General features: G+C 47.0%; 1 protein-coding gene across 3 annotated transcripts in view; it reads right to left on the bottom strand.

The window, feature by feature from the left end:
- LOC126094815 (OTU domain-containing protein 7B-like) overlaps positions 1 to 15437 on the bottom strand; it is a 96612-nt gene that overhangs the window by 78168 nt on the left and 3007 nt on the right. For all 3 annotated transcript variants that reach the window (XM_049909390.1, XM_049909388.1, XM_049909387.1), the window contains exons 3-4: positions 4969 to 5142; positions 2863 to 3030 (exon numbers count right to left, since the gene is read on the bottom strand). In XM_049909390.1, coding sequence (XP_049765347.1) covers positions 2863 to 3030; positions 4969 to 5142 — 342 coding nt within the window. The remainder of the gene's footprint in view (positions 1 to 2862; positions 3031 to 4968; positions 5143 to 15437) is intronic.

Consider the following 15437-nt stretch of genomic DNA (forward strand, 5'->3'; position numbering starts at 1 on the left):
GGACAAAAATCAGAAGCTGGCCTGGGAGACTTCTCTTGTAAGATAGTGAGGATGTGATGTCACCATGTAATGTCATAAGTCTTTTGTAGGTCGAAGAAGACAGAAATAAGGTGTTATCAGTCAAAATCTGTACAGACGGCAGACTCCAGACAAACCAAATTATCAGTAGTGGAACGGCCTTGGTGAAAACTGCCCTGGGATGGAGCTAGAAGGCCCCAAGACTCAATGAGCCAACACAGTCGTGGCTCCTCATGTGTTCGAGCAAGTTACAGTGAACACTGGTGACATTACCTGGGCAATAGCTGTCCATTTTTAGGGGATGCTTACCTAGTTTCAGTACCAGGATGACGATACTCCTCTGCCATTGACATGGGAGTTCACTCTCGCTCCAGATACTGTTAAAGATGGTAAGATGACCCTGACAGTCCACTGTTAGGTGGTTGAGAATTTGGCTGTGGCTATGGTCTAGTCCTGGGGCTGTATCACGTCAAAGCACTAGGGCACTGAAGAATTCTTCTCATGAATGGAGCATTATAGGGCTCCAGATGGTGTGTAGTGAAAGATAAGTGCAATCGCTCCATCTGCTCTTCAAGGACACAAAAGGCAGGTTGATATTTCACAGATGAAGAGGTAAGAGCATAACGCAGAGCAAAATGTTTGACTACAGCAACTGGACAAGTGAAAACAGCACTGTTCGAGGAAATACCAAACACACCTGGAGAGGACTGGTATCCATAGATGTGTCTGATCTCTGCCCAAACCTGTGAGGAAGGCATAACTGGATCAATAGTGGAAATGTGTCATTTCCAGCATTCTTCCTTCCGTCATTTTATTAAGTGCGGACCCAGACAAGGAGCCATTTAAAGGCAATGAGGTGCTCGAGCAATGGACACTGTTTATGGCATTAGACAGCCTGCCTGTCATCTCTAATGCCCTCAGTGATTCCCAAGACCACCAAGATACTACTTTCCAATAAAGAAATCTCGAAAAATAGTGGATTGCTAAGTTGGCTGCCGATAGAACAGCTGCTTTTGCATTCTGGACAGCATCAGCAATGCCTCCATTCCCCCGGGGAGTTTATATGGGTTCTTCCTAGATCTTTTCTGACTCATGGAATCCAAAGTATAGTCTTCTGTCCTGTCAATCTGTTTGTATTAAAATTTTGTAGTTAAGTATTGTTAAAAAAGTAGTTAAGTATTGTTGCTGGTAGGGAGTGAATGGACCCACAAAATTTTAATCTTCTCTTTGCAATACCTGTGTTGAAGTTTTCTGTTGTTTCCTGGATCATCAGTCAATAGCCACTTTTTTTTTTTTTTTTTTGTTGGGGCAAGAGTCTTCCTCATAATTTTATGTTACTCTTTCTTCAGGAGGTTATCCACATTGCCTTTTATGAATGGCGAGAGAGTGACAAACATACATGGCTTTTGGTTTGCTAACTGTTTTGTTGCCTTATTTTGGTATGTGTGGAGAAACTTTTTCTGTAGGCGTATTGAGTTCTTCTGCAGGCCATCTTTAGTCGCTTTAGACAAATTCTCTGTGCTATTTCTTCTTCCCCATTAGGTTCCAGGATCCCACCTACATTCTGTAAGTAAACGACTCTGTTTGACCACAGTTTGTATAAAATGTTTGAGTTTTGAGCATCTGAAGTGTGTTTTATTTTTTTAAGGAAATTTGAAAGCTAACTTTATTCTTTGAGGGTTTCTATCTGATTAGAATGGACTCGTCATTTGTTGGTATGGCCAGGTCATCTGCAAAGGCTAGGAATACCATTTTGTAACATTTTTCTGTTGCTCTAGTTGTATGGGTTTTGGATAGCTTTGAATTTTCAATTACTTTACTCACTCTCAGATAACTGCATCCAGAACAATATAAAAGAGGCTGCAGACAGAATGTTGCACTTGCTAGCTGGTAATGACCAAAACAGGATCAGATGTTCCTCCCATGAATTTTACTTTAGAACTTGGGTTGGTGAATGTATGTTTGTTTAGTTACAATTTCTTAAAATCAAGTTATTTTTTTCGACAATGGGAAAGAGTCTGGTTGTTGATTGAATCTTATGATTTATCGTTGTCGTCATCATCATTATATCTCATTGAATCAGGTGTACTGCCGGTGGTCTGTGTTTTTCTAACAACATTTTGACACCGTACCTCAGCGTCTTCATCAGGTGCTTCCTGTAACTGAACGACAAGCTGACCGTGTCCCGTATTTATGTCTGGATAGTGTCTGGCGTTCCCTATGCTATCTGCTCCCGCTGCGAACGTGTCGGTTGGTCGCCAGATGTTCCGTCTTCCGTCCATGCCCAATTCCGCTCTTTTCCCTGGTGGCGGCCGTTTCACAGCGTACCCTACTAGGTACGCGCCCACCAGGCACGTTCCGAGCACTGTCAACAGGCTGCGTTGGCTGTTTGTGACCGTTTCGACTTTCTTCAGTTGGTCACCAGGTTTTCATCTTCCAGCCGCGCCCGCTTCAGCAGAAGTTGTAGTGGGAGTGGATGGTGTAGGGAACGTCAGACACCACCCAGACATAAATACAGGACACGGTCAGCCTGTGTTTCAGTCACAGGAAGCACCTGATGAAGACGCTGCGGTACGACGTCGAAATATTGTGTTAGAAAAACATAGACCACCTGTAGTACACTCGATTCAATGATATGTCATTTTTTATTTTTATTAATATTAGTATTATTATTGCTGCGGCTGTTGCTTCTGCAACTGCAGCAGCAGATGTCTGAGCCATGCCATAAGAGTTGGCTAACAGTAAAATTTGGCACCAGTTTTTACCACATGTGAAAAAAAAAAATGTTTTATCTTAGTTGGTAAAGCACTGTACAAGTGTTACCACAGTACTACATCAACTCACCAAGTGATGCAGCATGCAACAAACAATTTCCATCTCCAGACGTAGCAAGTGGCCACAGAGACTGACATGCTCCAAGCTCAACCCACCAATTAAGTCTACCAGCAGATTCCAAAGACTGTAGGGTTGATGTTTCAATCAGATCCTTTTCCAAAAATGTACGGAAATCTTCTGTGGAAAAAAAATTGAAAAAGTTTTAGATGTAATTATTTTTACAGACAATAATATTATGTCAAGTTTATCAATAAACACATTACAGCTGTGACCTTCCCTTCCTTTCGAACATATACCCGCTCTACTCCAAGGTAGGAATTAATAGCCTAGTTCAAAATGTTAGAACAGTGCCATTTACTTTTACATTTCTCTATTCGAAGTATTAAATTATTCACTAACAAGCACTGACTACTGAGTGTCAGGAAGTCTGTTCTAAAAGTATTTGCCAGGAGTGTCCTTATTTAGAAGTGACATGTGGATTATAAACAGAACAGACAAGAAGAGAAGATAAGGTTTTGAAACTTGGTGCTGTAGAAGAATGCTGCAAGATCAGAGGGTAGATCAAGCAACTAGCAAAGAAGTCACACTCTGATCTGGGTAGGAAAGACATCTATAGCACAACCCGTTTGCTTTAACCCTGAATATAAAAATGGTGAACATAAATCACGCACTGAATCCCAGTGACTCATAACCTAACAAGAATTATATTCTCGTGTCATCACAATCCGACTGTCACCTTTCAACCTAATGTAAACCACAGGTTACTCTACAGGTAAACCTACTGGATTAACTGAAGCAGTCAATATCACTCTCAACCAAACTGTAGCCTTTCAACAAGCTAACACAGGCCTCGGGCTGCACTAAAGATCAATGTCACAACAAACTACACTCCAGAAACTAATATAACTTAGATGAAAGACATACTGTCAATTTTCTTCTCTCTCTCTCTCTCTCTCTCTCTCTCTCTCTCTCTCTCTGCACATATATTACTATTACATGAAACAACATTATATTTTGATACAGGGTAACAATTATTGAACTATGTGAAATAATATAGTCATAACTTCTGAAAGGTTTGCATTAGGACATTTAAATTGCACAGTTGACCATGGGGAACGATGGGAATTAGTATGTGCATATATGGTTTGGTTTAGCGACGAAGTCTACTTTAATTTGGATGGGTTTGTCAATAAGCAAAATGGGCATATTCGTGGGACTGAGAATCCACATTTGCGATTGAGAAGTTTCTTCACCCTCAATGGGTGATTGTGTGGTGTGCAACGATCCAGTGATGGACTAATCGATGCAATATTTCATGATGGCATGGTGAATAACCAATAGTATGTGAATGTTTTGCAAGATGATTCCATCCCCATTATCCCAAGTGACCCTGATTACAACAAGATCAAAGCAGGAGAGTGTTTGATGTCCTGGAAGAGCATTTTAGGGACCGCATTCGGGCTCTGGGATATCCACAGGCCACTGTCATGAGCCTCAATTGGGCACCATATTCTACAGATCTGAACACATGAGACTCGTTTTTGTGAGGCTAAATTAAAGATATGGTGTACAGCAATAACCATAAAACCATTGCCGAGCTGAAAACAGCCATTCAGGGAGTCATCGACAGCATCAATGCTCCGACATTTTAGTGGGTCATGCACCATATCGACGCCAAGGATGCCAGGCATACAGAACATGTCACAACCTAGATCTAAATACCTGTAGTGAAGTTTACATGTTGAATATAGTGTGTGCATGTCATAGGTTGTAACTAATTTCTGTTTTTTCATATAGTTCAATAATTGTCACCCTCTCTGAAGCTGACATCTAGTATCAGTATGTTCAGTTTGTCACCACAGCCAAAATTCCAAAAAATTCAATGTGCTGTTTGTTCTGTCTGCACACACAGGATGGCACACTCCCGAACGTCATTACATCACAGGCCAAAACAGATGTCCAGTATAGGTTTGTTTCAATCTACCCTCTTACACAATAATCGAAAGCCTACAATAGGGCACTGATGGCATCAGCCAGCTCCTATCATCAGTTGCATTTTACCTGCTAGAGATCGAGATTTATTACTAATTTTCAAACAGTGAAGTGTTTTCATACCAGGATACACTGTCAAATCCGGCAAAGTGAAAGTGCATACAGGTGTCTCGATGAAAAACTGATTAACGTTGCAAACTGCAGTATCTCCAAACTCGTGAGCAATATCTGAGCGGGCACGCGAGACCAACTTCACATTGTCTGTTGCTCTTGAGATTCCTCTTGAAAGTTTCTTCACTGGAACAGAAATTGAAGCACAGCACGTAAAAGATATATCTATATCTTCTGCCAGAAATACAGAAGCGTCCGATCCCACCCGTCGGCTTTGACCCATGACGTCACAAATATGGCGGAAACGACCATAAACGACAATTCCAATATGGCGGATATAAAATCGTTGCATATGTATCATAAAGACAAAAATACATTGAAAAACAAACACACACACACACACACACACACACACACACACACACACACACACACACACACACTCACTTCACAAAAAGCAAATGACTAACGGGACAAGCGTGGGAAATTGGGCGTTTTTGGGTGGGGAGAAACTAAATATAAACAAATTTAGCCACCCACCCCATACAAAACCACGAAGAACGACGAAAAAAATTGACATCACAAAACTCACCAAATACCACATAACACAATATTATCTGGAATTGGACACTTCCCTTGACCTATATAGATCTACAGCAGCTCCCGATCCCATAAATTGGGATCGAACACTTTCCCTTTTTTTTTTTTTTTTTTTTTTTTTTTTTGTTTTGGTTTTAGGGCGCAAAACTGCTAGGGTCATTAGCGCCCGGTCTGTGACTTAAGAAACAGTAAAAAAACCGAAAACGGAAACCAGCAGCAATGGGAACGAAAGTTATAAAATTGGAGAAACTAAAAGCAGAAGGAAGGCTTAAAAATTCACTACAGAAGGGGGTTGGTTGCCCCAAAAAAAAAAAAAAAAAAAAACTTCAAATGACTCACGTCATTTCACTGGCACGAATGAACTCTAGAACGCAATCGGCCGATCGCGTGTCATCTGCTAAAATTGACGATATATCAGGCGACAGCTGTAGACGGGCGCGTAACGGAGTAAAATAGGGGCACTCAATTAAAAGGTATCTTACCGTCCACAACTGAGAGCAGTGGGGACAGAGTGGGGGAGGATCGCCGCTTAAAAGATGTCTATGGCTAAAAAGACAGTGCCCTATCCGGAGTCTAGTTAAAATTACCTCCTCCCGACGACGTGTTCGGGAGGAAGAGGTCCAAGCACAAGGAAGAGTTTTTACGTCCCGCAATTTATTTTGGGGAAGTGTCGACCAGTGCGCGTGCCATAAATGAACAACACGACGACATAAAACGCTCCGGAGATCGGCGACGGGAATCGATGGAATAGCTGGCCGAAGAAGAGAGACTGCAGTCTTGGCTGCAATATCGGCCGCCTCATTTCCGCAGATACCAACGTGTCCCGGGAGCCAGAGGAATGCCACCGAGACGCCCCCCAGGTGGAGCAAGCGCAGATAGTCCTGAATCCGGTGGACCAGAGGGTGCACAGGGTAAAGAGCTTGGAGACTGAGGAGAGAGCTGAGAGAATCGGAGCAGATAACAGACAGTATCCGCTGATGGCGGCGGATGTAGTGGACAGCCTGGAGAACAGCATATAGCTCCGCAGTATAGACCGAACACTGGTCGGGAAGCCGAAAGTGATTTGGGGTGTCGCCAACAACATAGGCACTCCCTACACCTAATGATGTTTTTGAGCCGTCGGTGTAAATAAATGTGGCGTCTGTCATTTGTGCACATAGAGCAGCAAATGCCCGACGATAAACAAGTGAAGGGGTACCATCCTTGGGAAATCGACAAAGGTCACGGAGCAGGCAGATCCGGGGACGGAGCCAAGGCGGTGCTGTACCCCAAGTTGTCAAGAAGGTTTTAGGAAAGCGGAAGGAAAGAGAATGGAGCAGGTGACGGAAGCGGACTCCTGGTGGTAGTAGGGAGGAGGGGCGGCCTGCATACCCTACATCAAAGGAGGCGTCGAAAAATATGTCATGGGCTGGATTAGCAGGCATGGAAGACAGATGGTTGCATAACGACTCAGAAGGACTGCTCGCCGATTGGACAGCGGAGGTTCAGCAGTCTCAGCATAAAGGCTTTCCACAGGGCTGGTGTAAAAAGCTCCAGACACTAAACGTAATCCACGGTGGTGGATAGAGTCGAGACGCCGAAGAATAGACGGCCGAGCAGAGGAGTAGACTATGCTTCCATAGTCCAATTTCGAGCACACTAAGGCGCAATAGAGGCGGAGAAGGACCACTCGGTCCGCTCCCCACGAGGTACCATTCAGGACACTGAGGGTGTTGAGGGATCGCAGACAGCGAGCCGAAAGATACGAAATGTGGGAGGACCAGCATAGTTTTCTGTCAAACATAAGACCCAAGAATTTAGCGACGTCTGAAAACGGAAGGTTGACAGGTCCTAGATGTAAGGAGGGTGGAAGAAACTCCTTATGTCGCCAAAAATTAACACAAACGGTCTTACTGGGAGAAAAACGGAAGCCGTTTTCGATGCTCCAAGAGTGGAGGCGATCGAGACATCCTTGAAGACATCGTTCGAGAAGGCTGGTCCGTTGAGAGCTGTAGTAGATCGCAAAATCGTCCACAAAGAGGGAGCCCGAGACATCAGGAAGGAGACAATCCATAACTGGATTTATGGCAATGGCAAACAGTACAACACTCAGCACGGAGCCCTGGGGTACCCCGTTTTTTTGGGAGAAAGTACGGGAGAGAGTAGTGTTCATCCGCACTTTAAATGTGCACTCTGCCATAAATTCGCGAAGAAAAAGGGGCAGCCGACCTCGAAAGCCCCAAGAGAACAGTGTGTGGAGGATGCCTGTCCTCCAACAGGTATCGTATGCTCTCTCCAGATCAAAAAATATTGCTACCGTTTGGCGTTTTCGGAGAAAATTGTTCATGATATAAGTGGAGAGAGCAATAAGATGGTCAACTGCAGAACGATGCTTTCGGAATCCGCATTGGGCAGGTGTTAAAAGACTGCGGGACTCCAGCCACCAAGCTAAACGGTAATTCACCATACGCTCCAAAACCTTTCAGACGCTACTCGTGAGAGAAATGGGGCGATAGCTAGAGGGGAGATGTTTGTCCTTTCCAAGTTTCGGAACAGGAACGACGATAGCTTCCCGCCATCGTCTGGGAAAGGTACTGTCGGTCCAAATTCGATTATAAAGGCGAAGGAGGTAACGCAGACTATGGGTTGATAAATGCAGCAACATTTGGACGTGGATACCATCCGGTCCTGGGGCGGAGGAGCGAGAAGAAGAGAGTGCATGTTGGAGTTCCCGCATGGAGAAAACAGTATTGTAGCTTTTGCGATTTTGAGAGGAGAAAGCAAGAGGTCGCACTTCCGCTGCACGTTTCTTCGGGAGAAACGCTGGCGGGTAATGGGAAGAGCTCGAAATCTCAGCAAAGTGCTGACCCAATGAGTTAGAAATTGCGATGGGGTCCACTAATGTATCATGCGCAATAGTGAGCCCAGAGACCGGGGAGAAACTAGGCGCGCCTGAGAACCGTCAAAGCCGACTCCAAACTTCCGAGGAGGGAGAGAAGGTGTTAAATGAGCTAATAAAGAATTTCCAGCTTGCCTTCTTGCTATCGCAGATGTCGCGACGGCATCGCGCACGGAGCTGCTTATAGCGGATACAGTTGGCCAAAGTAGGATGGTGACTGAAAATGCGAAGAGCACGCCGCTGCTCACGTATAGCGTCACGGCATGCCTCGTTCCACCAAGGAACTAGGGGGAGCCGGGGCAATTTGGAGGTGCGTGGTATTGAACGTTCCGCAGCTGTAAGAATAACGTCGGTAACGTGTGTGACCTCATCGTCAACGCTGGGAAAGTGACGGTCATCGAATGTCGCTAGAGACGAAAAAAGTGTCCAGTTGGCCTGGGCAAACTTCCAGCGTCTCGGACGCACATATGGCAGTTGAGGCTGCAGTCTAAGGACACATGGAAAGTGGTCACTCAAGTGTGTATCATCAAGGGCGAACCATTCGAAGCGCCGAGCCAGCGGAACAGTACCGACCGCAAGGTCCAAATGAGATAAATTTGTCGTGGAGGCAGACAAAAATGTAGGGAACCCAGTGTTGAGGCAAACTAGATCCGCTTGGTGGAAGACGTCTAGCAATAGTGAGCCACGTGGACAAGGATGTGGAGATCCCCAAAGCGGGTGGTGGGCATTGAAGTCCCCAACCAGCAAATAGGGGGGTGGAAGCTGACCAAGAAGATGAAGGAGATCAGCTTGTGCCATTGGTGTGGACGATGGAATGTATACAGTACAAAGAGAGAACGTGTATCCAGAAAGGGAAAGACGGACGGCGACAGCTTAGAAGGAAGTGTTTAAGTGGATTGGGTGATAATGGAGAGTATCATGGAGAAGAATCATGAGTCCTCCATGGGCTGGAGTGCCTTCAACAGAGGGGAGATCATATCGGACGGACTGAAAATGAGGGAGAACAAAGCGGTCATGGGGACGCAGCTTTGTTTCCTGAAGACAGAAGATGACCGGCGAGTAGGATCGTAAGAGGATCGACAATTCATCCTGATTGGCTCGAATGCCATGGATATTCCAGTGGATAATGGACATAGGGTGAACAGAAAATGAGGGAATGTGACCAAGGGTGCTGTCAACTCAACGACTGCTCCGAGCTTGCGACCGACAGCATGGAGTGGCATTCAGCCGTAGGCAGAAGATCCTGATCCATAGGTTGGTCAGGAGCAGCTCCTGCCACCAGCGATCGGCCGGTTGACCGGCCACCAGCAGTGCGCCTCGGCGACACAGAAGACGGCCGAGGGCGATTTCCGCCAGGTGGTGCTGTAGATGGGACACGCCTTGGCGGAGAAGGAGAGGAACTGGGTTTCTTTGTAGCCTTCTTGGAAGTATGATGTTTAGATGAAGGAGGAACCGATGGTTGTGAAGTTGCGGTACGTAAAAACTCTTCACGAGTATGCTCTCTCTTCGAAGACTTTGTGTCTGACTTTTGGGCTCGAGATTTAGCAGAACCCGACGAAGGGTGATCCATAGAGTGGGCAGGCGAAAGTGGTGAGGTTGAACGGGCGATCTTTGCGCTGGCCGATCTGACGACCGTGGCACTAAAGGTGAGGTCGCAAGTCTGCGTGGCCGCCTCCTTTGTTGGCCGAGGAGAGGCAAGGACAGTGCTGTATTTTCCTGTCTTAGGCACGGTGGGCTGTCGACTGGCGAATAATTTTCGAGCAGCAAAGGTCGACACCTTTTCCTTCACTCTTATTTCCTGAATGAGCTTTTCGTCCTTAAAAACGGGGCAATCTCGAGAGGAAGCAGCGTGGTCACCCATACAGTTGATGCAGCGAGGGGATGGAGGTGGACAAGCACCCTCATGGGCATCCTTGCCACATGTAACACATTTGGCCGGATTGGAGCAGGACTGGCTGGTGTGATTGAACCGCTGACATCGATAGCAACGCGTAGGGTTTGGGACGTAAGGGCGAACGGAAATTATCTCATAGCCCGCTTTGATTTTCGATGGGAGTTGAACTTTGTCAAACGTCAAGAAGACAGTGCGGGTTGGAATGATGTTTGTGTCAACCCTTTTCATAACTATGAACAGCCGTTACGCCCTGGTCAGACAGGTAGTGCTGAATTTCTTCATCAGACAATCCATCGAGGGATCGTGTATAAACGACTCCACGCGAGGAATTTAAGGTACGGTGCGGTTCCACCCGGACAGGGAAGGTGTGGAGCAGAGAAGTACGCAGCAATTTTTGTGCCTGGAGGGCACTGTTTGTTTCTAACAACAGGGTGCCATTCCGTAATCTGGAACAAGACTTTACAGGACCTGCAATTGCGTCGACACCTTTCTGAATAATGAAAGGGTTGACCGTGGAGAAGTCGTGACCTTCGTCAGACCGAGAAACAACAAGGAACTGTGGCAACGATGGAAGAACCGTCTGTGGCGGAGACTCAGTGAACTTACGTTTGTGAGCAGACATAGTGGAAGGTGAGGAAACCATTGCGGAAGAATCCCCCATGATTACCGGCGTCTCCGATGGCGCGCTCCTCCCTTGTGGGGGCCCTCACTGAGGGCACTCCCACCTTAGGTGATTGTTCACACCTCAGGTCACACCTCCCGACAAACGGACGGAGGGACCAATCAGCACTTTCGGAAGGTATCAGCTCGGGTAATCACCCCTCCCTGGGCCTGGCCGTTACCAGGGGGTACGTACGTGTCCTACCTGTCTACCCGGGACGGGGAATTACGCGTTACCCCGTCACCGGCTACGCATGGAAGTGCGTGGGTCGGCCTTCAGACACGCACAGGGAGGAATAAAGAGAAAGGGAAAGGAAAGAAGAGGGGTCTCAAACGCCGCAGTGGAGAAAAGGGCAAAGAGAAGAGGAAAGGAAAAGAAAAGGACAGAGGAAGGACAAAGACTTGCAAGTGTAGAAAGCAAGGAAGTTGGAACAGTTTCGAGCGTCCGTCTCCGGACGTAGGCACAAACCATACTCCCAGATGGGGAGAAAGGGAAGCAAAGAGCCAGAGGTGAGGGGAGGAGGGGCGAAGATGCGGGATGGGGAAGGATGCGGAAAGGGAAGGTATGCAGCCCGGAAAGGAAGGAAGGCCACATTAGCTCGGGGTCCCGTGCTCGCTACGCACGTATCCACAAAAGAGTTGTGGACCCCCTGGGGGGGAACACTTTCCTTGACCTATATAGCTCAAACACTTCCCTTGACCTACACAGATCTACAGCAGCTTCCGATCCCATAAATTGGGATCGAACACTTCCCTTGACCTATATAGCTCAACAGCAACTCCCGATCCCATCTCCCTTTACAAAAACCAACATACTCCACCAATCATTGAGACTGAACACTTCCCTCCAACTATATAGCTCAACAGTAGCCTCCAATCCCATAAATTTGGATCCACCACTACCCTTGACCTATGTAACTCAAAAACATCTCCCAATACCAACACCAACCTTCACAGCCACAAATTTCAATTAAACTCTTCCCTATACCCCAATACACAACACATACGGCAAAAACAAAAAAACGAGAACTTACCACAAGAAAGTTCCAGCTCCGCAAACTAGATTGGCCACCACAATCACACACAAATGCACACGTAAACACCCATGCAAACAAACACACACACACACACACACACACACACACACACACACACACACACACACACACAAACCAACAAAAAAATACTAAACCAAAATAAAAACCCAACCCAACTGCACCTCAACCCCCTCCCCCCCCCCCCCCGACCACACAATAAAAAACCCACAAACAAAAACCAAATGCAACATAAAAAACATCTCAATCACACATTACAACTCAACAAAAACTTCAACAAAATAGATCCTCCACAACTAAAACAAAAAACAAACAAACTCCCCCTCTCCCCCCCCCCCCCATCTTAACAAATACTATACAATAAAGTAAACCACCCACCCTACCCTGAGCCACAGCCACCCACCCACCTACCCAGACCACCCTAACTAACCACTTTCGGCCTATACATTTTAGCCACAGCCCTTAAGAAAACCCGAACAATACAATAGCCCTCTGGGACACTCTTCCGCCAACAGTACTCATCTACATGAGACTGAAGGTTGGAAGAGCGCCTCTTCCCCCTCCCAAGAACTGACTTAACCGCCCCCCACATCCCATCTATTGTATTAGTACAAGCCCCTGTCTCATAATTCTTAAACTCTATAAACTATGGTTCACTACTAAATGATTAAATCCTCTCTCACCCAACCCCCCATAAGAAGAAAAAGCATCAAAAACTATTGTGGCCCCCGGCTCTATATATTCCTCAATTAACCCCACTAATTCAGCCTTGGACCTCCCTTCTACAACCCTAAAAACACATTCGGAACCCCCACCCCCGGGAACAACAGCCCCCCACACCCAAATACCAGCCACAGACTTCCCCCTCCCATACTTCCTTTTCCCAAACTGTGACTCGTCCACTTCCACAACAACCCCATGCCCCCCCCCCCCCCCAACTTACCCCTGTACTTAATAAATTCCGAACACACTTCACGACAAAAGGAATACCAATCTAAAACGCTCCTCTCACTCACACCAGTCTCATGCATGCAAAAACTCTGTGGGGATCTATAACAAAAATAATATGTAACAAGCACAATCTCACACATGCCCAACCTAGACTTCTCGAACCAGGTACCGCGCCGTATGGAACGCCATATGTCATCTTTGCGACAGCCCCACTCCCAGATTCAACCAAACAGCCCTCGTCAAAGATTTACTGTCCTACACTCGTACTCTCTGCTGGAAGTATCACTTTGCCACGAAGAAAAATGATCCTAATCCTACCCCTAATGATCCAACTCCCCAAGACACTATCCAAATTGAACCCTGCCTGGAACAGTTCCGTCCTCCGTCACAGCGGGACCCACCTCCTCTTCCTCAAAATCACCCTCTCCAAACCTTCCAGGAATTTCTGACTTCCAGCCTTGCCTCTCCATCCTTCTTAAAAAACCTTAATCCTACTCCAAACATCACCACTGCTGAAGCCCAGGCTATCCGTGATCTGAAGGCTGACCGGTCCATCGTCATTCTTCCGGCGGACAAGGGTTCCACGACCGTGGTACTTGATCGTCGGGAGTATGTGGCTGAGGGACTGCGTCAGCTTTCAGACAACACCACATACAAAGTTTGCCAAGGTAATCCCATTCCTGATGTCCAGGCAGAGCTTCAAGGAATCCTCAGAACCTTAGGCCCCCTACAAAACCTTTCACCTGACTCCATCAACCTCCTGACCCCACCGACACCCCGCACCCCTACCTTCTACCTTCTTCCTAAAATTCACAAACCCAATCATCCCGGCCGCCCCATTGTAGCTGGTTACCAAGCCCCCACAGAACGTATCTCTGCCTACGTGGATCAACACCTTCAACCCATTACATGCAGTCTCCCATCCTTCATCAAAGACACCAACCACTTTCTCGAACGCCTGGAATCCTTACCCAGTCCGTTACCCCCAGAAACCATCCTTGTCACCATTGATGCCACTTCCTTATACACAAATATCCCGCACGTCCAGGGCCTCGCTGCGATGGAGCACTTCCTTTCACGCCGATCACCTGCCACCCTACCTAAAACCTCTTTCCTCATTACCTTAGCCAGCTTCATCCTGACCCACAACTTCTTCACTTTTGAAAACCAGACATACCAACAATTAAAGGGAACAGCCATGGGTACCAGGATGGCCCCCTCGTACGCCAACCTATTCATGGGTCGCTTAGAGGAAGCCTTCTTGGTTACCCAGGCCTGCCAACCCAAAGTTTGGTACAGATTTATTGATGACATCTTCATGATCTGGACTCACAGTGAAGAAGAACTCCAGAATTTCCTCTCCAACCTCAACTCCTTGGGTTCCATCAGATTCACCTGGTCCCACTCCAAATCCCATGCCACTTTCCTTGATGTTGACCTTCACCTGTCCAATGGCCAGCTTCACACGTCCGTCCACATCAAACCCACCAACAAGCAACAGTACCTCCATTACGACAGCTGCCACCCATTCCACATCAAACGGTCCCTTCCCTACAGCCTAGGTCTTCGTGGCAAACGAATCTGCTCCAGTCCGGAATCCCTGAAGCATTACACCAACAACCTGACAACAGCTTTCGCATCCCGCAACTACCCTCCCGACCTGGTACAGAAGCAAATAACCAGAGCCACTTCCTCATCCTCTCAAACCCAGAACCTCCCACAGAAGAACCACAAAAGTGCCCCACTTGTGACAGGATACTTTCCGGGACTGGATCAGATTCTGAATGTGGCTCTCCAGCAGGGATACGACTTCCTCAAATCCTGCCCTGAAATGAGATCCATCCTTCATGAAATCCTCCCCACTCCACCAAGAGTGTCTTTCCGCCGTCCACCTAACCTTCGTAACCTCTTAGTTCATCCCTATGAAATCCCCAAACCACCTTCCCTACCCTCTGGCTCCTACCCTTGTAACCGCCCCCGGTGTAAAACCTGTCCCATGCACCCTCCCACCACCACCTACTCCAGTCCTGTAACCCGGAAGGTGTACACAATCAAAGGCAGAGCCACGTGTGAAAGCACCCACGTGATCTACCAACTGACCTGCCTACACTGTGATGCATTCTATGTGGGAATGACCAGCAACAAACTGTCCATTCGCATGAATGGACACAGGCAGACAGTGTTTGTTGGTAATGAGGATCACCCTGTGGCTAAACATGCCTTGGTGCACGACCAGCACATCTTGGCGCAGTGTTACACGGTCCGGGTTATCTGGATACTTCCTACTAACACCAACCTATCCGAACTCCGGAGATGGGAACTTGCTCTTCAATATATCCTCTCTTCCCGTTATCCACCAGGCCTCAATCTCCGCTAATTTCAAGTTGCCGCCACTCATACCTCACCTGTCATTCAACAACATCTTTGCCTCTGCACTTCTGCC

The sequence above is a fragment of the Schistocerca cancellata genome, chromosome 8 (assembly GCF_023864275.1).
Source record: "Schistocerca cancellata isolate TAMUIC-IGC-003103 chromosome 8, iqSchCanc2.1, whole genome shotgun sequence".
Classification (NCBI taxonomy): domain Eukaryota; kingdom Metazoa; phylum Arthropoda; class Insecta; order Orthoptera; family Acrididae; genus Schistocerca; species Schistocerca cancellata.